General features: G+C 39.8%; 3 protein-coding genes across 3 annotated transcripts in view; 1 reads left to right on the forward strand and 2 right to left on the reverse strand.

Annotated features, from left to right (window-relative positions):
* dnr1 (defense repressor 1) overlaps positions 1 to 10,209 on the reverse strand; it is a 28,139-nt gene extending 17,930 nt beyond the window's left edge. The window contains exon 1 of the mRNA XM_017074840.4: positions 9,503 to 10,209. Coding sequence (XP_016930329.2) covers positions 9,503 to 9,589 — 87 coding nt within the window. The 5' untranslated portion in view covers positions 9,590 to 10,209. The remainder of the gene's footprint in view (positions 1 to 9,502) is intronic.
* A 7,081-nt stretch (positions 10,210 to 17,290) lies between these two features.
* Positions 17,291 to 18,362, forward strand: LOC108008814 (uncharacterized). Its single transcript, XM_017072719.4, has 2 exons — positions 17,291 to 17,435; positions 17,949 to 18,362. Exons 1-2 carry the CDS (start codon positions 17,424 to 17,426, stop codon positions 18,228 to 18,230), a joined length of 294 nt encoding a protein of 97 aa, XP_016928208.3. The 5' UTR covers positions 17,291 to 17,423; the 3' UTR covers positions 18,231 to 18,362.
* A 42-nt stretch (positions 18,363 to 18,404) lies between these two features.
* Positions 18,405 to 23,903, reverse strand: LOC108009708 (titin homolog). The gene is made up of 7 exons (XM_017074263.4): positions 23,504 to 23,903; positions 20,821 to 23,387; positions 20,389 to 20,738; positions 20,058 to 20,336; positions 19,603 to 19,927; positions 19,292 to 19,449; positions 18,405 to 19,225 (listed from the first exon to the last, which is right to left on the reverse strand). Exons 1-7 carry the CDS (start codon positions 23,796 to 23,798, stop codon positions 19,087 to 19,089), a joined length of 4,113 nt encoding a protein of 1,370 aa, XP_016929752.3. The 5' UTR covers positions 23,799 to 23,903; the 3' UTR covers positions 18,405 to 19,086.
* Between the last annotated feature and the right edge of the window lie 530 nt (positions 23,904 to 24,433).

Genomic DNA, 24,433 nt, shown 5'->3' on the forward strand with positions numbered 1-24,433 from the left:
ACTAGACCTCAAGAGGGCTTGCTGCAAAATTGTGGAGGCGCCTGCTTAGCAAATGACATTATCATTTGCCACCAACATTGATTTTGCTCAAATTTCGTCATTGTCATGTGCAGGCACGATTTCTGCATCATCGTCAAAGTGCTCAGCGAGCACTGCGAAAAATTGGGGGCCAAGTTCTAGTGGCTAAGAAAATAAAGGCACAAAATCTACAAATTTTCTAACAGTATTCTAAAAAGTAAGTCTGTTTTATAAACAGTGTGACCAAATTTAGTTTTCAGCATTAGAGTAATCATGTTTCTTGCTTGAATTTGGTCACCCTAATTTGTCTTGAAAATTAATTTATAGTACACTTTAATATATAAGAATATTAAATCAGTTTCAGTGAGGGAAATGGAAACCCTTAAAAACAGCTCTCTCAAATGGCATTTTCAGTGCCCTGTGCTAAAAGACAAATGTCCCTGACTCTGCAAGCGGTAATTGCATTAAATGTGGGCTTAAAAGCAGACGAAGCTTTTCCCACACTTTCCCCCTGATTCCTTGACGCGTTTCGCGTTTCCCACTCGCTGCCTTGTCATTGTCATGGGATTAGTGTTAGACCTCCGCGAACTACAACCACTCAGATGGCCAATCCACCCACTCGTTTCCACGTAGAACTGTTTCCAATTAGCCGGGGAATGGCCAAGACTCCGGCCACTACAAGCACTACGAGCAATATGCTCGACTTTAACCATCAAATCGATATACGCGCGGAGTTTTCTCCATTTGAGTGGCGAATCAAGTCGAGTTCACATCGCACGTGACGGCCGCTGACTTCATACGTTTTGACCTCCTACCCCTTTTGAAATGCACCCACTCAATTTCGTTATACAGTTGATTTTCCATTTATAGAGCCAGTATCTGATGTGGTGTCTATGTATATTAAATTCAAGTTTAGAAATATTCCACAGCTCGTACCAGTCAGCATTTAGTTTTAGTGGGAAAACTCTAGAATACAAATTTATCTGTGAATTATATTATAATTTTATATGAGAACACAATCAGAATGAGATCTTATTTGCCTTTGCTTTTATATGAGAACACAATCAGAATCAGATCTTATTTGCCTTTGCTTGGAAATCAACACTTATTTTATAGAGCACTTTGCGATTACGTGCTTGTATCATCAAGAGTTTGAGATGGAGAAACAAAAGTTTTCTTATAAAAAAGCTGTGATTAAGGCAAGCCATTCCTTCTTGTTTTATTCGAGTTGCAATAAACTCAAGTTAGCCAAGTTGGAGTTACGGAATTTCGACTGTAGTTGGCTTCTTGGTGTAGCTCTTCCTGTTTCTCCTTGTAGAGAATTGTGTGCTTTGGCACGCGAATATAATTTCCTTTTGATTGGGCGCGCCTCGGCTCGACTTCATTCGGCGAGTAGCTGGGAGCGATTTTCCAGATAGATTTGCGGGCGCACTGCCAGCACACGGTGTAAACATAAATTTCGCTGGCAAGGACACGCAAGCACACACACATTTACCCAGAGAAGGGGGAGGGAGTAGGAAGTGGGGGGGGGGGGGGACTGGAGCAAGGACGCAGACAGGATGGCGCACGCACCACGAAGCCTTCGCCATGTGACCCTCGCAGCTCCAAACTTCAGGACTCGGCGGCAAAGGAAGCCCACCACACACATGATGTATGCTCGCCAGGGTTGTCGATGCACCCAAAGTCAAGACTTCAGTAAGTAAATAGGATGGCATACCCCCCTTTGAACTCTAAGCTTAAGTCTTCTTGTTCCACCTGTACAAGCTCACCAAACTTAATAATGCCCAAACCCCAAATTTAAACATCCTTATAAATGATTTGGTTAGATATTACCCTTAACTTCTTAACTCCATTAAAAGATCTGCATTATTAATTTCCCCAGTTTATCTTGCTTTGTTAATATTTGTATATCTCAGCTAAAGTTTCTGATTGAGATTGCACTAGCCATAGTTTGGCAACTAGAATATTAAAAAAGTTTTAGATGTTTGCAACTCCCAGGATACTTTCTTCATTTCGATAAAGTTGAAAGTTGTTGTAAGCTTTATTTTTTTAATAAAGAACATAATTTAATCTCTTGCCTAGGCATTGGCTCAAAAAGTTTTATAGCGCTAGCCATAAGACTATTAGAGGGAAAAATGGCATGTGGACATAAATTAAAAACACCCCTGGCAACCCTGGTCGTGTGGGTTGCCCCAGGTTGAGCATCGCCTGCGGTGCATTTTGCATTTTCGGACACAAACGCAAATGTCCAGCGAACATGATAAACGCCCTGCTGCACCCGAAGCGACATAAAAGTGATGGCGCTTGGGCAGCAGGAAAATGCGGGAAAAGGGGGTGGAAAATGGGTGGGGAAAATGGGGGGAAAATGCATTGCATTTGAGCTTGGGTTTTGTGTTAGTGTTTTCCGCCTGGGCTTCAGCCGGTGGCAATTAATTCCCAAATTGGCCACTGACATTTTTGGGGGGGGTGGTGGCTCCTTCGTTCGGATTTAATTGTTCGGAAAATTAATTTTTGCTTTGACCAATTTTCCAGATTTAGCAGCTGCAGTTTTTGGCCAGAAATCATTTGCATAGAGGCTGCATAAATAAATAAATTCCGTCCGGATTATCGTTGCTCCGAATATTTATTGATAGTGCATTATGAACATATATGCCATGCGTATATATTTTATGTCCAAGGCAATCAATGCAAATTGCGAATGCAAATACGGGATTTGTTTGTTACGTTCTTGGCTGATGTTTTTATTCGATTTTATACAGCCCCCTCGATGAGTCGAATTTCAGATTTTTCGTATTTCAGCTGACTTCCCTTCCCAGTTCTTCACTAATTAAGCGGTAAACAACAATTAAACTATATCATCGGCCACTGAATATGTATGTCTTTGATTTAAATAACTTTTGCCCGCTTTTTTGCCCCTTTTTTCCGGAACTTTCAACTGTTCTGTGTGTAAAAACCCAAAACCGAATGGTGGGGGAAAATAAATTATATGCGGCTATAGTATTCACATTGTTGCGGTACATGTGCATAAAGCCAACTCGGTTGTTTTTAGGTTGCTTGTGCGAACTTTAAAAATTTATGGCATATTTGTTGTGGTCGAGAAGAAATCATTTTCGAGATACACTCACGTAAAATAAAGCACATCAATTTGCTTGTAATTAATTGGTTTTCCAGAGGAAAACTTGAAAAGCTTTTATAAATAAAATGAAACTAAAACCATAAATTATCTCGTAAAATTATTTGACAGTTCAAATTTCAAAGAAAATATATCAAGTTCCAGGAACATAAATAAAAAAGATAATAATGAGCAAAGTAAACGAGAAAAGTTTGCCCCTTATTAAATAGTTTCGATAAGCAAGAAGAGACATTTAATGCTTGGCTGGTTTGATAAGGTTCATCGGGTCCAAAAATAAATTAGTTTACAGTTTAAAAATAAAGACATTTAATTTTAATCACTTTAGTTGACCAATTTAAATAAACTCTATTGCGTTGTATCTTTCGGCTGGCAGACAAAGAGATATTTATTGCCGCAGCAGAGCGGAAAAGCAATTCGCTCTCTGAGGTGCCAAATGGATCTGAAAACTCGGGGGACCCGCCTCGAATATATTTGTATTTATCTTGGGTTGTTTGTTTAAATTGTTAATAACTGTCGACTGCAACAAATAAAAGCAGCGCAAACCAGAGCAAAAAGCAAAAAAGCGAAAAAATAAAATAACGAATTTACATACAAATCTATATACATATGTACATATGGCGAAAAATGAAACTTGACAAAAATACGAAAATAGGTAAATCTCGTTTTGTGCCTTTTGCGTTTTACATTTTTTATTTTTTTGCATGGGCTTGGCTCGACAACAACAAAAAAAACAGCGAAGACAACCCAAAAACGGAGAGAAACACAAATACAAGGCGAAAACAACCTCAAGATACTCAGATACAGATACTCAGATACTTTTGCTTATAAGTTATTCTTTTTGTAAAAGCACGTGTGTACAAAGAATTTCCAGCTGTTAAGGCCAAAAACCGCATTTGGGCCAAGGATAAAAGGCCATCAAACAGGGCGTATACTTAATATTAATCTGTAAACTTTGCTCTAAGTAAAATGTCTAAACAAAACGAAGGTGTTGTGGGGAAATTTCAGTTTTAATTAAACATCTGTTGAGGGCAAACAAAACAAATGGTAAGAAAACACAAAAAAAAAAATGCGCAAAAAAAGCTCGGAAATTGCGTTCTACGGAAAAAAGACGAGAACGAAATTATTAATGCTTATTTATCATTTACGCCTTGATTGCTCTGATATCGGACATGACTGCCTCTACCTGTCTTTTTTTATAGACCCCCTCTATATGTCTGTTCTGCGTTGTTGACATCGAGTATTAATATAAGAAATTTTCAAGCTTATCAGAAGAAGCTGATAAAAAAAGAGAGACACAACAGCGATGAGTATATTTTCTGAGCTTTCTGGCATTCGTATTTGCTCATTCCCCCACACACACCACATATATATGAAAACAACTGGATAGATCACTTGTTTACCCGCTCAAAAAACGTGATATAGGGGGAACTGATATCATAAGAGGAATACCAAAATAAATACATTTTAAAGTGGTTCTTCAATGGGAATAATCTTTAAATATTTGTTTGCTATCCCATCAGTTGCATATGTTATAAGTACAGGGACTAGTCTATGTAAATCTTATGAATTTAAGGTTTGCATCTCTTTGGATCCTTTGACCATGGTATGAATGTCTGCTTTATATTCAAATTTCACAGCTTGAATTGGCCTTTTGTCGTGACACGAGAGACAAGCAAATTGGCCAGCGGCTGCTGCACTTGACCCGCCTCCATCGCCCCTCTGCCACTTGAGCTGCCTCATCAAATCTTGCCTGGAAACTTGCCTCGTTGCACATCTTTCAATTGTTGCAAGTCGCACACTCGAGCCACGCCCATACGCCCACCGCCCATCCGCCCATCCACCCAACCACCCATCCGCCCACCAATGCCACACCCAACTAGTAATCCCACACTTCAAGGGTGTTGAAAGAACTCATCATCCAGCTGCCTTCTAATCCTCCTATCCCTATCCCTGAACCTTACCCATTTCCCCTCCCCGGGAGAAAGCTTTCACCAAGTTGGGGGGGGGGGGGCAACAGCAGTGTTCGCAAATATAATTACACCTAGAAAATGGATGTCGTGTTGGCGGAGCAGAAAGATCTGATTAGGGAGCCTGTTGACAGGCAATCCGATAAGGAATCACAATCAATGGAGGGACTATAAAGGACACCGTGGGCGAGACCATTAAAACTATATATAAATGTGTATTAAAGTCAAGGCCTTGAAATCCCGATAAGTCAGCAATGAAAGCGGATGATATATGTTAGCTTTCTATTAAAACAGTACAATTTGCAGTTCCTTAATTACTTATTAATGGTAATTAATGGATTATAAATGGTCTGTTTTAAATAACCTGCTATAGAAATTGCTGTTATTCCAGTTTTGATTAATGTAAAGAGTCTACAGGCTTAGATATTATCGACATAGAGATTTACTACTGTATTGCTGCATGGGTCAGTAGACTCTGCACCTAATTTCATCACGTTCCTTGGGAATGAAACCTATGATTTATCAGTTTTCCTCTATCGTGACTGGGCAAACGCGACAGTTGTTTTCCTTTTCCTGGTTGTGGACTTTGCCATATAACTGAAGGCCCTTTGGAAAATGCTCGAAATGTCAAACCCGGTAAAGAGCCCACTCGATCCATGTGAAGAACCCAAGCAAGCAATCAAAAACAACTCAAATGGCCACTCAAAACCCAGCTCTGACGACAAACGAGCAACGAAAACGGCAATTTTAAATGCAATTACAAGTAGCTGGTAATTGCAAGTAACTATTATAGAGCATAAAACTGTTGCACATGGCCCACAGTGGCGTAGTCCTTAGAGAAGGGATGGGGATCCAGGTCCTTGGGCGATGCCGGGAAATCGGTTCTCGGCAGTTGGAAATGGTAAATTGCCTGACTGACTCACTGGGCAGACACACCCGAATCTGAAAGGGGGCATATTTGCATGCATATATGTATGTAGTATATGTAGTATGGTATATAGCCCAAGTATGATTGTTAAATCGAGGTAACAAAAATGTAATTCTCCTTTGACATGCAAACTCGTCGAAAGCGTCGGCCCACTGACGTCAAGGGTAAACTTTTTCGGATTGCGATTGTACGAGGGCGAAAACTTTGTTGCTCCTGTCCGAGTCTGCTTGGCAGCGTGTAATTAAAATGTGCAACTGTGCTCAGGTCCCAGCCCTCTTTTCTCCTTTTTCGCCCAGATTATTCCAAGACCCGGGGTTCATTAGCCACTGCGATAAGGCCCCTACTCAAGAGTTATGTAAACCCGCTTATCAGCCAAGTATTTCGTTACACCCCCAAGAAGGCTTATCGCTAAGCCTCGGTTAAGACTCGGTGGAAATCAGAGCTAGTCATACCCCATGGTAAGATACGAAATCCCAAGGTTCTGCACAGGTGAAGTGCTCTATTTGCGCAATTAATTAGTTTACCATCATACCTTATTAATAGTCGGGATATCTCAGTGTCACGCCGCCAAAAACGATGACGAATTTGTATCATTTGGACACTCCTTATCGCCAGTTACAAGCGGCGCGTCAATCTTTTATGATGATAAGCTCATCAGCCATAAATCGGCATTGGTATTCATAGATTAAGCCTACGTAAGGCTCAAAGTTAAATCACTGAGGCAAAAATAATAATTTGATTAATCCGCAACGAGTCACAGATGGCGATGGTGGCTTCCCCCGCCCCTCGGGGGTCCCTTTGAAAAATGGGCTGTACTATATAAATGTACATATACGATTGTTAAATGCCTGCCAGATGTTTTCCCAGATCAACAGGGCTGATACCGAGTGTTATTGAACATTGGACTGTGCAGCATATACATGTATATATAAGCATGGAGCATACGTGAGGCAAAAACATGTGGAATTGATAACGCTCCGATTCGGACTCGGATTCAATGTCACTGGGGGATAATACAACTGTTACATTGCGAAGAACCGATTGTCATTGACTTAACAAAGGGTACAAAGGTTCGTTGTTTTCCACATGCAAAGAATCGAATTAAAGCTGACCAATAAACTGTTTGTCATAACGAATTTTTGTAACCTATATAACCCAAAAGATTGCACATTTCCGATAACTCCCTGTACTCTTGTAGTATCTGTTATGGAACTGGTTATGTGCAGTTTTTCCCCTAAAAGCCCTTATATTTTGCCATAAATAGATCGCAATTAGTAATTAATAATAGCGCCACAACTGAAATAGTAACCTTTGTAAAGATTAGAGCTAAGCTACCCATAAAAACCATCTACGTTCTGCCCCAAATTGATGTTAACTTTCAGTTCAGAGCCATATATGGTGATAGCAAATGAGCTCCTCTGATAGGGATAGGTGTTAGATAAGATAAACCCAGGTTGATGAAGCATATTTTCTTGTCTTGCTGTTTTCTTCACGCTGTTGTCGGTTCTTGTTTTCCAAGGGAGATAATAAAGTTGGCAACGAATCGGGCCTGAAATGGGCCTGGGACATATGTATATATTCACCTGAATATTAATGGCTCTGTGTGCGAGCCCGTTATTTGATAAGTTTGCCTGATTAGATTGCACAAACACTAATGTACGGGTCGCAAATAAGCCAACGACTTAATTAGCCCGACAAACAGGGCGAATTGCCGAATTGACTTTAATCTTCGGGTCTGTGAAAGGGGGAGTCTTGGTCTATTATGTGGAGGGGAACGCATAATCATATGTATATCGCTCGTAGTAACAGAGCTCAGCCAAACAGAAGCGGATTGGTCAAGTGTTTGCACTAAACGCCTCAAGTGGCGAACACTTGGACATTGAACCCACCAGTAATATCATACACGGAAAGAAAGCGAAGTGATCTCAAGTGATGATCAACTCAAGTAGATCTTGAAACTATTAATAAGCTTTGTTGAAAAATGTCTTATCATTATACAGTAATATATTAAATATATATCATAGCGATAACGTTAGGATCCTGAACCTTAAGATTATATTCTATGATAAGCCAAGGGCTAATGTGTTTTACCATATCCTTATTCTAACTTTGCTATTATATTGTTAATATAACTTTATAAGTCGCCTATATATACCCCGATGCCCTGCTTTCTATTGTTTTTTCCTTCCACACACCTTGGGGTTCTGAAAAACTATCGCTGGGGGCAGCTTGAGTCAAGGGTATTTGGCATTTAAAATGAATTAGCGCAAAACTAGTAAACAACAAGACATTGAAATTGGACATGGCCCCCCCGTGTTGATAACAAAATGCGAATCGAAATTGAATCGAAAAAAACACACTCACTTCTGTCACTGATAAGCGTTGAAAACATGTAGCGCAGCTTATAGGTCCAGGCCCCCCACAAAAAATGTTAATTGAAATTGAATCGAGTACTTCATTTTCGTATGAATGCCGAGTACCCCTAAAGGAAGATTCTTTTATAACATTTTTTATAGTAAGCCGCTCTGGTATTAGCCGTACCGAAATTACCCATGAAAAAAGGCCTCCATTAAAATGAAATGAGCACATTTTTGTTGGTATGGCGTCGTGAACAATTTTGCACGTTCGTCATAAAGAAGTAAGCATTTTTTAGTTATTTATTTCCAAAGATAAAACAACAAATTTCAATTTCTACACCCGCCAACTCAAGTGATTTGAAGGCCCTTTAGTGTTACACCATATCCTCTGATGAAGGGATACGTAGTTTAATAGGAATATCATACGCGTGTCACATTGCATAAACTACTTGAGGATCGATAAGCTGTGAAGTAATTGCATTATCTTGTATGGATAGTTTGGTTACCTCTATTAAGTGAAGGTGGTAACTTTCCCTTGTGTTGTATACTTCCAATGCCCCGAGTGCCATGACTCCGAGTAATAATAAGTTAGGAACTATGGTAACAATATTTAAGGATCTAGGTTCTCACTTAAGGAACGGGTTCGAACATATTTTGAACTTCTTCAAAGAACCCATAATATAGAAGACGAATCTCGAATACAATTTGAGTGCTATTAATACTTTTAATGAAATTGCAAGTGGTTTCTATTCCAAAAGATTCTGGGGTCAAATAAATGTAGTATATTTAAGTTTCAAGGGATATTTTCTGATTTCTTTGAATTTCCAATTACCATATCAACACTTTATCTTTAGAAGAACATGTTCCATTTTAATATGGTAGCTACTCATGGAAACTATATGTAACATGTGACGTTTTGAAAACATTTTTCAAAACATTTCTCAGTCTGAATTATACAAATATACCTATAGAATCGTTTCCTAAGCTTCCTATACTCGATCAGAACCTATTTTAGTGCTATCTTCGCTAAGCTGCCAAGCGGATTGTATGGAAAATTACCCCATAGTGTGTGTTCTATCTATAGCACCGATGAACTCACCTTCTCCAGACACTCCTGACCATTGGCTTTGGGATCCCACTTGACGGCTTGTTGGGTGCCGTTGGGCAAGTTGACAATGCACCACATATTGTTGCTTTTGTGCCGCTGCTGCTGCTGCCGCTTGATTTGTTGTCTAACAGGTAAAAGCTCTGCTCAGCTGCGGTTCAAAACAATTGCATTTGGGATTGGCTTCCGGCTTGTTTGCACAAAAGCCGTATTCAAAATCAAAATCAAAGCCAAAGCCCGAGCTACAGGTTGCAATATTTTTTCCTACTCTTCTGCGCACCAAATTCAATTAGGTTCGCGTATTTTGTTCCAGTCTAGGAAACTTCTATTTCAGTTTGGTTTTCTTTTATTTGATTTGTTTGTTAACTTTGAACGTTGAGCACTGCGGAGTTATTTAAATAAATTTGCACTTTTGGAATTTTGTACACATTTTTATTAAGCGGCAACGAACGCACGCACGCTTTTCGTATAAACTTTTGATTGTTGCTTTTGCTACAGTTGTTGGTTTTTCGAAATTTTATTTCTGCTTGTTTATTGGCTGTCTGGTGAAGCGCAATAAATTTTATACCGTTCTTTTATTTTTGTACAAAAATTTTAAATATCATTTCGTGATATTTTTTCCCGGCGATTTTTCGAATACCCTGGTTGTTTTTGTATTCTGATATTTAGGTGTTAAACACAGCGCTGCCGAAAATCGAGTGAAAAAATGTGAGCTCTGCGGGTTGCTTAAATAGATTTCTGTCCGCTCGCTCTCCCTTAAACTCTCGCAATCTCAATCAGTTCGCCAGGGCGCTTCGGGCATTCAGAGCCCACGAGTTTCTCTTTCGAAAGAGAAACGTGCACTCAGAAAATATTTTTTCCAAAATTCAAGGCAATATTCCTAATAAAAAATTTTTTTCAAAAAAAAACTTAAAAAAAATTGGATTGAGAAAATACAAATTTTTTTTTAATTTAAAATTTAAGCACAACTTTATTTTAGGAAAATAAGTATCTTCAATTTTAACTTTTCTTAAATGTTTTTTAAAATATGTTGTATCTATGTACATACATTGTCTTTGTCTATATTGCCCTTAAATTATAATAGCCCTGAGTTCAATCCACCAGACTTCAAAAATAATAAGTTATAAAATAAACTAAATATGAATTTGATATATATTATTTTTTATTTATATATAACATTTTTTATTTTTTACATATTTTGTTAACAAATACAATTTTTTTCATGCGCGAATCCACGGGGGATATGGGGTACAGATCCCCCCACTCGGATTAAAAAGTATATGGGATATGTACTTTGTTCAAAAATGTTTGATTTCCACTCCAAAACCAAAAACCTTACAACCAAATTCTAGATCCGCCACTGATTTTTGTGCTAACAGTTTTTTAATTTTTTTTTTTTCTAAGTGCATTAAGAGAACATATTTTTGTGATGTATTCACTGCGGGGGCGAGAAGAGAGTTTAAGGCAGCTGTTACTGCCTGTTTCATTCAACTTCTCTGTTGCCCAGCTGTTGCTGTTGTTTTTGTTTTTAGCCACTGGGCTTTTGTTATCAGATTTCTGCTCGCCGCATTGAAATTGAAATGCAGGTAAATTGTTGAACGAATGCGATGGCGCATGTGCAGATCTCTTTTCTTTTCAGTGCAATGCAGCTGTTTCTGGTTGTACATCTTCTTCTCATCTGGCTTACTGCATTATCTCCACTTCAGCTGTTTGTGTTTTATTCGACCGACCTGCACAATATGAAGACTAATGTGTCGGTCTGGTGGGATTAGGGTGGACCTGTAAGTTAACATATGTATATATTATATGTATCTCTCAGTTACCATAATATGGTAAGGTCTGAAAATACTGCAGAGTTTCTACAATAGGTTGGTTAAACTCATGATCAGGGTAGATCAACTGAGCCCCATGAAGGTCACTTAGAGATGGTTGTCAAGCGCTTACGTGACTAGAATCACAATCGACATGTAATGTTTAATATGGAGTATTGCGACGTAATCTTAAAGATATCGAATTATTCTCCTTGTCGTTTGATTTCCTGACATTATTTTAAATAAATTAAACTTGTTTGTGAGTTTCCAGCGTAGTCTCCATAAACCATTAATAAATTTTTAAATATATAACGTTGGGTTTATTTTCCTCAGTTTTACAGACCGCCGCCAGAAAGTATGCCAGGATTTTTACTAAATGTGTGATTCTATGTCCAGGATATTCCTACTTATTTATATTTTATGTTACAATATCTTTGCCTTGTCTATTGTAAAAAGTTAGATCAATTTATAGTTTCAATGTCCACACTATAATATTTGATTACTTAAAATGAAAATACTTCGTACCAAATTATTTATGGGCAAAGTGAAATCCATAATTCCTAAATTTAAATGCAAACCAGGTTCACCCCAATTATCCTGATGATCTTAAGTGTGATGACAAGCAACCCATAAGGTTGGTAGTTCAGACCGACCGAAGGGTTACTGGTAAATTCAGCTTATTCTAGGCCAAATGCATCAGCTTCCAAATGTAAAGTGACTTGCATAAGTCGGCACACATTTGACTTGATATTTACCCCTATTATGTATGGGGTACGTTTTGTAGGTCAGGCGACACAGGTGACACTGAATAGAAATGAACGGCCAGCCGGGTCACGTTCCCCCCAAATCCCCCAATAATAGGGTTGGCGCGGTCTAGAACTGACCTTGGCTATAGCATACTATGTAGTATGCACTCGTAATGGGTTTCCATCAGGGGTTTCGGTACAGAAAATCAATATCACTGCAATGGCCATTGGCCATTGGCAATTGACAACGGACAACGGACAACGGACAATGATTGAATGGGGGATAATGGGGCCTACTGTCTGCCTAACATCGGAATGGCATTTGTACAACTTCTGCCATAAACTATGCAAATCTGGTGTCTCCCGGGATATTTCCCATTCGGCAAATGTCGACTACATTCTGGCAACCAATTTAATTAGTTGGCAGGCAAACATTTGGGTAATCAGTGGATAAACAGTTTATTTAGCTGAATTTGGTTACAAAGGTTAGATTAAATCTGTGTAGCTTGAATTTGCATGACATTATTCCCTTTATTGGGCTCTTTGAAAATGTTAAATCTCTACTATATAACTTGTTTTAAACACTATTAAAACTGTAATATTTTATTATCAGCAAAGCATAAAAGTAGTTTTCGTCAAAGGACTTAATATAATCTTAGGCTATACGCGATTAAAGGTTAATAGCGTTCCTTTATTCATTTTTAAACATTTAAAATTTTGAGAGCACAGTTTCTCAGTTGTTTTTACAAATTGTTTTATGTAGAATGAGACTGTGTTAAGTACATTGAGTAGACATGAGAGCTTTTAAGCAGCTTATTTATTCTTGTACCAACAGAGTTTTCCAGACTTCCAAGCTTTTATGTAAAACACAAGTAAGCTAAAAATTATCAAAAGTAAAAAATTAAAAAATTTAAAGTTCTCTTTTTAATGAAAAAAATAATTAATTCTTTAATCAATTTTGGACTTACAGTCATAAACTGAATATATCGAATTTGAATATATCGAATCCATATTTAAAGATAAAATGTTAATCAAATAAAAACACATCTTAACAAGGTAGTAAAGTCGTGAGGATCGCACCTTAAAATACTAATTTTCTGATCTAATATGTTGATTTTAAATGTTCTCTGGCGAATAAGATTTAATAAAATATTGTACGTGTTTAGTCGGCAGCATATTATTTTTTCGATCCTTATAAAAAAGCAAATTCTCATTAACAAGTGTTATTTACATCCGAAATAAGATTTATGTCAGATCAAAAAAAAAATTGTCGTTCGAATTTTGAGAAATTTTTGCAGAATTAAGTATATTTAGACTAAACTATCATGGTTTTAGGAAGTGGTTATAGCCATGTTTATAAACATACGTTTTTAAAACCAACTCGTTAACCATCGTTATTTATGTTTTGTAGTTTTGTCGGAACTTCTTTTGAAGGAATAACCTTTTAAAAAGTCTTGATTTCGAAATTTAAGTCGCTATAGTCCAGTACCTCGACTATCAGATACCCGTTACTCAGCTATAGGGACAAAAGAGAAATGGAGATATTCAAGCAGCAAAGCGAGACTGAAATGCGCCACGTACCCCTGATCTCAATAGATGGTTATGTGGGCGGTAGACAGATTTAAGCGTTATGGCCGTTAGAGTGGGCGTGGCAAACTTTTTTTTGGTCAATCGATAGGTGTTAACGAGACTTTTACATTTCAGAGCGTGGCATATTCTCGTAACAAACTTGCGCTGCGCTCAAGGCTACGAAATCTAAATCTGAGATCCCAATTCTCTATCTTTGATAGTTTTCGAGATATCCGCGTTCATACTTACGATTTTTTGAAGTTTGTGGGCGGCTTGTGGGCGTTGAAGTGGGCGTGGCAAACTTTTTTTTGGGTCAATCAATAGGTATTGATGAGAACAATAAGTAGCTCAGGAATCTGCATGCCAAATCTCAATAGCCTAGCTCCTATAGTTTCCGAGATCTCAGCGTTCATCCGGACGGACGGACAGACGGTCCTGGCTAGATCGACTCGGCTAGTGATCCTGATCAAGAATATATACACTTTATGGGGTCGGAAACGCTTCCTTCCGCCTGTTACCTGCCTGATTAGCAATGATAGTCGGATCGAAAAACGTGACGATATTTCTTCAAACTTGGAAAGTCGGATCGTCACGTTTTTCGATCCGACTATCGTAGCTGATTTTATACTACCGGTGTGATTCGTCTTTATGTGGACTGCCGTCTACACTATTATATGGACCAAAATAAAATGAATGTACAATCTATAATAACAACGATCTATAATCTTGATTTTCTAACCAATTGAAATTTGTGATAATCTGTCGGGCCATAAGTCGCAAATCGAAATCAAAGGGAAATTCAGAAAAATCGTTATTGGGTCAATTAACTTTAACGATCCACTCGTGACCGATAACGCATTAACGCCAGCAATTATTTTATATCCTTCGATCAGAGGCACACTTCAGCCTCATGCTAAATGTATCATTAAGCGCCATCAAGATTAAAGATATGGACTTTGGGCATGCGGGAGTCATTCACAGACTGTGTGGCTGGAAAGCAGGCCATTATTTATGGGGTCAACCAAGGTGAGTACTATATAATTTGGCTGATGAAATTACTCATCTAGGACCGAGACAGAGGCAAACAAACAATGGCGGTGGGTGACCTCCCTCTGATAAGGGAAGTCTCGGCCACCGCGATGTAAACATTCTTAGTTATATTTATAGCCAACGATCTGGTAATCTTTTCCAGCTCTTCACTATAAATACCGAAACAAGAGTTTCCGTATGCGCGGGAGATCCACCCGGCAACAGGGCCATCGATCAATAATCACTTACCAGTATAAAAAAGAATCGTGATTTTGAAAATATTGCACGGTAAGGCCATAATTCCTGTTTCCAGATTCGTGTTGATTTGATTACCAGTCTGGCGAAGTACTATATGGAGCAAACGTGCTTCCCTGTCCGTCGTATTGAACTAATTAACTCAAAAACGAAAGAAATCAACACAAATTCCGTCTGATTGCTTTAATCTTCAGCTCCAAAGTTCATTGTCGCGCAGGGAACCTTGTTTATTATTGGTTTTCTATAGTCGAATTAAATGACAATGCCCTGGATACTAAATGAATATGTGCATCGAAAAAATCTGTCCAAGACACCTACTTCTAGAAATAAACCAAAGGTTTAAATGGATTTAGGTATATGCTTTGATGCAAATCTAGTAATTGATTCAATAACAATTCCGATGATGTGATTAGCCTAATCAGCACTGCATTGTTTGTTTGCTTGGTATACTTCAAACTAGGTCTTCAAATATAGAAATCGAGATGGACCCAGTAATCGGTGGATCGCCTTCTATCCGAGGAACTTTTCCCGGGAGTAAAGTTAATGAAATCATGAAATAATCTACGCATCATTTCAATTATAGTTCTGCCATTTCTAATCGTAGTACAACCTGCTTATTCGAAATTCCCCTTAGATAACTCAATGTTTTGATTTGTTGTGAATGGATTACACGGCAGATTAATATGAGGAGAAGGATGTTGTTTATATTCAATCAAGTGTTGTCAGACGGGATCAAGGTTGCCGTAAGGGTTAATTTTTATTGAACTTTCATCGGGATTTTTTAAATCCCCTCATTTGTATTCCCCATACCTTTTTTTCAATAAAACAAAACCCCTTTTCAATGCGTTTTTGTTGCAAGTCTATTTTAAAGTCCCCTTTTTTCCAATGGAAACTTACCATTCACGACCTTCGATAATGTTACATGGGCACTTAAAGTGCGGAAAAATAAACCAATTAAAAGTTTACGCTTTTACTGTCTACGTCTATTTAGGGGAATAACCGCTGACAGTTCCAAGAATTTGATATGCAATAACATATTCTGATGCAACGTTAATTAGTTTTCGCAGAGATAAACAACTGATCTTTAAAAGGGTTATATAGATGGTGGGTGAGGTCATCCAGAGAATGCGTATAAAAGGCTATGATGTATGATGTATTATTGCCGGAAGTAAATTCTGACCGAGACATTGCACAATAAAAATGCGAAGCTGGGTTCGGATCAGAATGATCGCTCTTAATCAGTTAGGCGCCCCTGAAATCCTCTTATCAGCAACATGATGTTTCACTAATTAACGTTGTATACGCAACATTTATGTGCACTATGCGGGCATACATATATTATTTCGATCGTCATAGGAATATATTGCATGGGCGAGCTTCAAAGCTCAGAATGTACTAGACTAACAAGCTGCGTCATTGAGTTCGCCAAAATATTTTCCAGTTTTTTTTCTTTTTTTCATAAGATATCGCCAATAAATTGACTCAAATGGACAAGGAAACCATAGAATTATTAATGACTGAGAAACCGATTACGAAAAAAATAATAAAATAATATTACGCATATTTCAAAGTGTTTTCTCTGTGGGGAAAGGTATCCTTAATGTTTTTATGCTTAAAGGCCTTAGAGTTCGTACGAACAGAAACACTGACGAACATGGTTAGATCGATTCGGTTAGGGGTCTTGATCAAGATTATATATACTTTATAGGTTCGGAAAAGTTGTCTTCTACCTGTTATTTACTTTTCAACAAATATAATACTTCTGAACAAGAATTGATACAAATTTCGAATACATTAAATTATCGGTTAGGGCTAAACTATGCATAAGTACAAAATTTTAAACAAGTTCATGATTTCAATTGTGATATGTTAGAAATATATTATGTCTGCTTTATGTATAACATTTCTTTTGATAATACAAAGTAAAGAACTAAAAAAACCTTTTGAATGAAATAGAAGGTGCGTCGTCGATTTCAGATTCGGCATTCCAACCAAAAAGTATTTTATAGTGCTCTCCATATTTGGATTCTTTTTTAAAGGTTTTTAAGTTGACAGGAATCCATTCACAAAAAATCGACTGTGTTAGTCGGTCAAATCCAAAAAGTATATAAAGTCTAAGTCGTAGCATAGATTAAGAAAGGCATGCGTTGAGTTCCTGTCTATCACTATGTCTATCCCAAAATTATGCGCGATTACCGAACCCATTGTAAAAACCAGCCAGTGTGATTACTTTGGAGGGAATTGCCCACTCCTTGCCATCAAAGCGGCACGTTCGGCCGAGATAGTAAGAAGTACCTGGTACTCGCCTATCAACAATTATGTGTCACGAATGCTGCACGATCTCAGCACGATCTGTTCGTTAGCTTTGGCTTTGGCCCCAAGTATAAAAAGTAATGCTCAAGCCTCGCTAGCGTCCAGTTGCGGTCAGATCGTCAAAAGGAAATAATACATCGAGAATTATACGTTTTCGTCGTGGTGTGGAGAAAGTATTAGTGAAGCAACAAAATGGCTCAGAAAGTAAGCACAAGCATTAAAATATGTCCCTGAATTCTATTATTCGAATACAAAGTCTAGCAAAATACCAATGATAATGCCAAGTGCTAATCACCGATTAAAGTAAACTTTAAAATAAAGCAATTACACTTCAAAATGATTTATAGAACAGGTGCGAAGTGCCGAAAGAAAAAACACTCAAAGTGAATTGAACTAATTAATCGAATATTCCTTAGAAAGTGAAACAGATTTATTTAAACTGATAAACGTTATGATGTATGGTGTTTGTCGGCAAACATATACGGTGCCATGCAAACGGAACTTGGGTCAAAGACCCTGCGTTTGATTAAGCTGTAGACGTAGTCCTTTTGTTAAGATGTGACTAAAGGTTAAACTCCATCAAACTCGTTTCATCTGGCTCGGACTTTACGTGTTGAGTTAGAACCAGACAAAAGCGCCACGAACAGCTTTAGCTGCTCAATTGTGCCATCACCGAAAATTCAATTAATGAAATGTTCAACTTTCGACTGATTACAGATCTTCTGCAATATATTGATCGTGACCCTACTCGTACTCGGTGCCGATGCCCGACCCTCAGCGGGGGAAGAGGTCAATGCGGACCCCAGCGAGTATCATGGGAATCTCTCGGTGGAAACCGTCCTGAAAGTGCAGCAGTGCGAGAAGGATTCCAATACCATGGAGCTGTGCATGAGGTGTGCCAAGGTGACCAAATCGGATTTCGTATACCCCGTTTGCTGCAGCAACGACGATGGCATCAAGGACTGGTGCAGGGAGTACGTGTACTATGGCAACGAATAGAACCTGGTTGCGGGACAGGAGGCGATCCCAACTCTGTAAATTATTTCGCCCTTCTGTTTGGATATTGGCTGTGATAAACCACTGTATTTATTTTAAATTATATTTAGGAATAAACAAGGCTAAATTAGCGTATTTGCGGTCTTTACCCTTTCCCACTAAAAAAAAACCACTTCATTTCATTTTGTATGTTTTTTATTTATTTCTCTTTTTTTTGCCGAATTTGTTTTATAAATTCATTTTTTGCATTTTTAGAAAACTTTATAATAATTAAACATGTTTAATAATTATTGAAAAAAGATTCCGAAATAATAAAAAAAAATTTGGCATTCTCTGCGATACGAAAACTATATTTAATGGCATTCAAATAAAGTATTTATAGGCTTCGCGTATTGAAATTAAGGATTTATGCAGTTCTAATTGTTTGCATTCATTTATGGCGAGGTTGTTTAAAAATCGTTTAAATTAAAAAAATTACAAAATCATAAGCGAAAGTTAGGATGCACATCCGTTCAAACTTTAGCCCGAAAAAACGTTTTCGAGCGTCGGCGAACGAAGAACTTTCACTACACGATATATATATATATAAATGTATATAACAAACAAGGTACAACCTAGTAACGATTGTTTTTTTCTTTGTTTTTTCTCTTTTTATGGTTTTGCACTCGCTGCTTCGGCGGCTGCTTTCTTCGTCTGCTTGGCATTTGATTTGTGGGTTTCTTTCTTTTTAACGTTGACTGAAAGCAACATTTAAATATTAAGTCGCGTGAAGAGTTCAACTTACCAGAATTCAAGCACGCTATTAAATGTTTTTTCGGGTTATGTATACTTTTAGTGTTTTAGTGAGTTTTGTTTGTTGTTAGTTATTAAGAGAGAGGTTTGTCTTTGGCAGCTCGTTTTGGAAGTCGGGGCGGGCTAAATGCAGGTAGGAGCAGTCCGCATCCTCGCAGCGACCCATCAGATCAAAGGGGCAGATGGTGGCGTGGACATCGAGGTGGCTTGGGAATGACAAAACGAAGCAAATACATTTCGGCAAGTGACCTGAGCATACAAATCCTACTCACCTATTGTAGTTCCTGGACATCGGCGTCTGATAGGCCCCTAAATAGCCATCCCTATGAAGCTCGTTGGCCTGCTCCTCGCGCAGTTCCCGCATGGTGGTTACCGTATAGGGTGCTGAGGTCTTAATGGAAACACTTTTCGGTTTATCCTGCGCCTGATCCTGAAAATAAACTCAACCGATTTGTTAGTGCGGGCTTTTGACAAAACGCTCGGGACTAAAGTAAACGTTCAATAATAACAGCGGAAAATCGCGTTGAATGAGGTTCTTAGCTATAGTTTTTGAAGCAATTTGTATAAATCGAAATCCACGCACATCTGGAGTCTCTGTCTCCTTTTCAGGTTGGCTTCCAATCGCAGGCTCTGTCTCCGTTTCGGGTTGTTTACCGATCTCAGGTTGTGTGGCAGGTTGAGTAGGTTCGGAGGCTGTGGGATCCTGAGGATTCAGCACCTTCACATCCTTTGGCCCCTCATTTGGATTCGTCTTTGATTCCATTTCGATCACAGTATTTGGATGACTGTCCCTCGCATCAGTCAACTTTTTGAGGTCTTCGTACTTCACTATGGAATTGTAGAGACGTATCTCTTTGGTGAGTTGTGTAGATTTGCTGGTTATGGCCACCTTGCCCTCGTCGAGTAACCTGCAAGGAAAACAAACTTATAATCGCATAGAACTTCCCCATGCCCTTTTTTTGATGTGATTTCTGTAATCGTTTTGTTCCAGCTTTCCCACGCCGTTCTGGTTGCTGTTGTGGTTGATGGTGGTAATACCTGTAGTCAGCGCCCCTTAATCCACGGCCCAAGTCCATAGCCGCCGTATAGAGTTTGTGACGTTTCTGCTTGAGTGATATGATGATCTCATGGCTGGCCTGAATCTCCGGCTGAATCCTTGCCAGCTTAAGTTCCTCCTGTTTGACTGCATGCTTAACAGTCTGCATTTCGGCGTAAAGTTCTTTGAGACGCTGTGAGCATCGCAAACGTATTGCCTTTGACTTTTTGGCCTCTTCGACCATCTGCAGCGATTTGTCCAGATTAACTAACATGCTTCCCCTGCAATAGAACGTAATCAGTATCTTTAGGCTCTGCCCACACAAATATCTACCCAATCTTGATAAATGAATTCTCAAAGGCCTTTAGTCGACTCTCCTTGGACGGTTGATTCAGCTTGGCTTTTGGTTTTGGTGATTTTGAGTCCGTATCTTTAACTAGCGGGTTCTCAGATTCTGAGGTAGCTTTAATGGTGATGGTGGCACTTGCTGGATTGTGCACAACTTTCGCCGTGGTTGGCGACGAGCTGTTGTTGGGCGATGGTTTTTCCAGAGTAGGCACTTTGCTTTTGGGGGCAGGAGCTGCTGATTTGGGTGCCCGAACCTTCTTCTGCTCCAGCATTTGCATACGCTCGATCAATCGGAGGTATTCCTTCTGCGATGCCACTGGTAAATGACGAACAGCCTTTAAGAAATATAATAGAATTATAACAGATTGATTCGGTTGATATATTTCGCGTATGGAAAAAAATTAACCCCAAACTTACCACTGGAGTTGTTTTAGCCGGCGGTGCCTTTGGGGTAGGAATAATTGTTGGCTGCTTCTCTTCAACTTTGGGCTTTTCAGGAATTTTTTCTGGCTCCGCCTCTGGTGAGTTAGACACTGGAGCCTTGGATCTAGCTTGCTTCAGGAAATCATCGATCTTCTTTTCAAAGTATTCATTAATCACAGTTCGCCTGAGATTGTTGTTAGCACTGGGAGCCGTTTCTGCAATCTCGGATATGGGAGTATTTGACCTTGTGGTGGAGCCACTAAAGCTGCCCATCGCCAAACTTAAAGGGCTGGCAATGTCTGTATTTGCATAAGCAAAGCTCGAACTCAACTCCAGGTCATCATCGCTGGCGGCAGACTCCTCTGCTAAGCTAATGATTAGCTTATTTACCTTGATGCTGGCTGGATCTACGGTGGTAATGAGGCGAGTGCTGGATGTGATAACGGTCTGACTATGCAGTGGTGCGCTGGGCTCCTTGATCATTAATGTTGTTGGCCGCTTAACGCTCAAATCTGACCCAGATACCTCATTAGTTGGTAACTTCCGCTTGGTCGTTGTCTTTTTGTTGATCACCTTGTTGGGCTTGATAATCTTGATGATTTTAGTGGAGGGTGAGGTCTGCTGTTTGACCTGTATGGCAAGTTTGGTAACTGGCTGTGGGGACTCCATGGGTTCCTTATGGATGGGAGCAGCTTCCAACTGAATAGGCTCCACAACAGGCTCATTTATTATCTCGTTTTCTGCTTCAAGCTTAGTACTCTCTTCTATTTTAGTACTTTCTTCTAGTTTAGTACTATCTTCCAGAATTGGCTGCTGATCCTGTGACTCGTCCTCATCTTTGATTGATAACTCCGTGGTTTGGAAGCGCCTCACAGCATTCTTGAGTATCTCTGGACTTAAACCTGTTTTCGATTTGGAGCCACTAGCCCGCTTTTTACCAGCTATGCTAGAAAGGAGCAATAAACGCAACGCCTCTGGATCATCTGAATCATTTTCCTGATTTGATTCCTCTTTAAGTTGAGCCACAGGACCAGGTGCACTACCAGAAACAGGAGCGGAAACCGGTGAAGGAGGGGGAACAGGTACAGGAGCAAGCGCAGGAGCTGAAACAGGGGATGTAATAGAATCTAGTACAGCAGCTGGAACCGGAGCAGAGACAAAGCAGGAAGCTACATGAGGGGAAGTCGTTGGAGGAGGTGGTGGTGGCTTGCATGATCGTAAATTGGATAGCAAAATAGCTCGCAATGCTCCCGCCTCGTCGTCACTCGAGTCTGGTTGAGATCGGTCCAGACTCCTTAAATGTGTTTGCGAGTTCTCCATAGAAACCGACTGCATCTCCGTAATAGAACTGTGATTGGAATGCTGATCGACCAGGTGCATGGCATCTCGGGCATCCTCGTCCTCCAGATGCATCTGAGGAATGTGAAAGGGTGGCGGCGGCGGCGGTATTTCTTCGTCGTCGAAATAAGCCATATTCTCTCTTCTTATCCGATCATCCATCTTCATATCTTCCTCATTTTCGTCGTCTATCACAATGGGCATCGAAACGGGCGGCAGATTGTTGGGGTAAAAGCAGCGCCAACTGCCGCCTGCGTTGTCCATGGAATTCCAGTTGTTTGACCATGGAATCCACACATCCTTATTCTGATCATCGCTGTCCGTTTCAGCCAGTTCCATATCAACGGGCTTGGTGTCCACGGCGTAGTCTGTTGAGTATCTGGGCGGACTTTGTTCTCGTTCTGGCGATGCTGCCGGACTGATCTCCATGAGGTCGTCGATATCGTCATTGGAAATGGCGGGATGCACTCGATTTATCATATCAGTGGGCGAATAGGCTCGCTCCGCATCTCGCTTTTTTCGCGCCAAATGCTTTTTCAATATGGCAGATTTAAGGGCTATCAGTCGCAGCTTCAGCTCGGCAGGATCTTCATCATTTTGCTCCTCCTGTTCGGGTTCCTCCTCGCCGTCGTCTGAGAGTGCCTGCAGCGGTGGCAGAGGAAGTTCCTCTTCCTGCTGATATTTTTTTCTGTGAGGAGGACTGGGAGACTTGTGCATGCGGTACTGCAGTCGCTCCCTTAAGCTGTTCTTGTACTGGCTTACGAAATCCCGCCCGTCCTCCCGCGCCAAGGCCACCCGCAGCTTATCCCTGCTCAGTTTGAGTCTTTGAAGGTCTATCTCGTCGTCCTCATTGTCCTCGTTCATATCGTACTCGCCCAGCTCGCCGTCGCTTTCCAGGGAATCTTCCAGTGTGTAGTGCTGTTGATGGCGATGTTGCTGATGACTGGGCTGTTGGTGGTGATGATAGGTCTGACGCCGGCGCTGCGTGGTCACCGGAGGTGGTGGCGGCAACTGTTTGTGGCGTCTGGCAAAGGGATTTCTGCGGTAGTCACTAAGCAACGAACTATGATGCCTTTTGCCAAGCTCCACGCGTCGCAGCTTGTGCTTCCGATACTTGCGTTGAGCCTCGAACTCGTCCTCCGACTGGCTGGACACATCCGACAGTATTAGAACGGGTGACTTTTGTCGGTAGGATGGCAAGCGCGGCTCAGGATTTGGGTAATCTGCAAAGAAAGTATATGTACTGATCAGAACGATTGAATAACAAATAGCGTTTTAGGTTGCACCCCCAAGGCGAAGCCCTATTTTCTACATGCGTAGAAGCCAACATGTTGCTTACTGTATTCATGTGCCAAATTGGCGGATAGCATGTCCATGCGCTCCACATCCTTGTTGTTCTCCTCAAGTTGCTGGATGCGGGCGCGCAGCTTAAACTCCTCGTCCTCAGACGAAATGATCAGCTCAAATTCATCGACAATCTCCCCCTCCTCACGATCCTCCTCAGCGACCCCTCCTTCATCGACAGGGTCACCAGGTTCAGGGTTCGCGCGGTTATCTATCAGTTCTGGGGGCTCCTTCATCATCGCGGGCAACTGCCTCGTTTCCGAGGGCTTCGTGGCTGTGCAGACAACCATGTTTGGCTCGCGGAATTTAGCACTATAAGCACTTTTCGGGTATCACTGACACTTATGCACCAAAATTACACCCGTTTTTCAGTGCCTTTGTGCTGGAGATGGCAAGCTATCGATTGCGCTAGAGATGGCACAGCTCCGTACCGATAGTCGGCGGATATCTTTGAGACGATAGTATGAATATACCAAAAACTCACGATTCTCAAATACTACAAATATATTTTCACTTTCTAGACTACTTTCTTTGACATGAACTACTCAAATAACGAGTAAATTAGTTTATTTATATTTGAATATTAATCTAGAAGAGGAAAATTATGGCCACATTTCTCAAGCCGTAAATTGGTGTTTTGAAAATTATGCAGACTTTGTTCTTTTGATGTTAATAACTAATTATACTAAAATTTGCAAAATTGTTCTGTTTCAATAAAAAAAGGTCTAGACAAAATGTATTTAATAAAATGATTGTTAATATTTACACAGTTACATAAAGCGAATTACAAATTATTTAGAATACTATATTATTACTTACTTAATTGCTGACACTTAATAGTGATTTAACTCTAGAAGAGCATGCAAAAGGTTTTTTTTTAAATAATTTATAAACAAAACAAAAATATACAAGACCGATAGTTTTC

This window comes from Drosophila suzukii, chromosome 2R (genome assembly GCF_043229965.1).
Source record: "Drosophila suzukii chromosome 2R, CBGP_Dsuzu_IsoJpt1.0, whole genome shotgun sequence".
Taxonomy (NCBI): Eukaryota; Metazoa; Arthropoda; class Insecta; order Diptera; family Drosophilidae; genus Drosophila; species Drosophila suzukii.

What these genes read in the sequence shown, in the direction of transcription:
- LOC108009708 (XM_017074263.4), bottom strand. Translation starts at nt 23,798, where the DNA reads ATGGTTGTCTGCACAGCCACGAAGCCCTCGGAAACGAGGCAGTTGCCC. An exon ending in CGGCTAAAACAACTCCAGTG is followed by an intron (nt 20,739 to 20,820) that starts GTAAGTTTGGGG and finishes TATTTCTTAAAG; the next exon opens with GCTGTTCGTCATTTACCAGT. An exon ending in ATGTCCAGGAACTACAATAG is followed by an intron (nt 19,226 to 19,291) that starts GTGAGTAGGATT and finishes GTCATTCCCAAG; the next exon opens with CCACCTCGATGTCCACGCCA.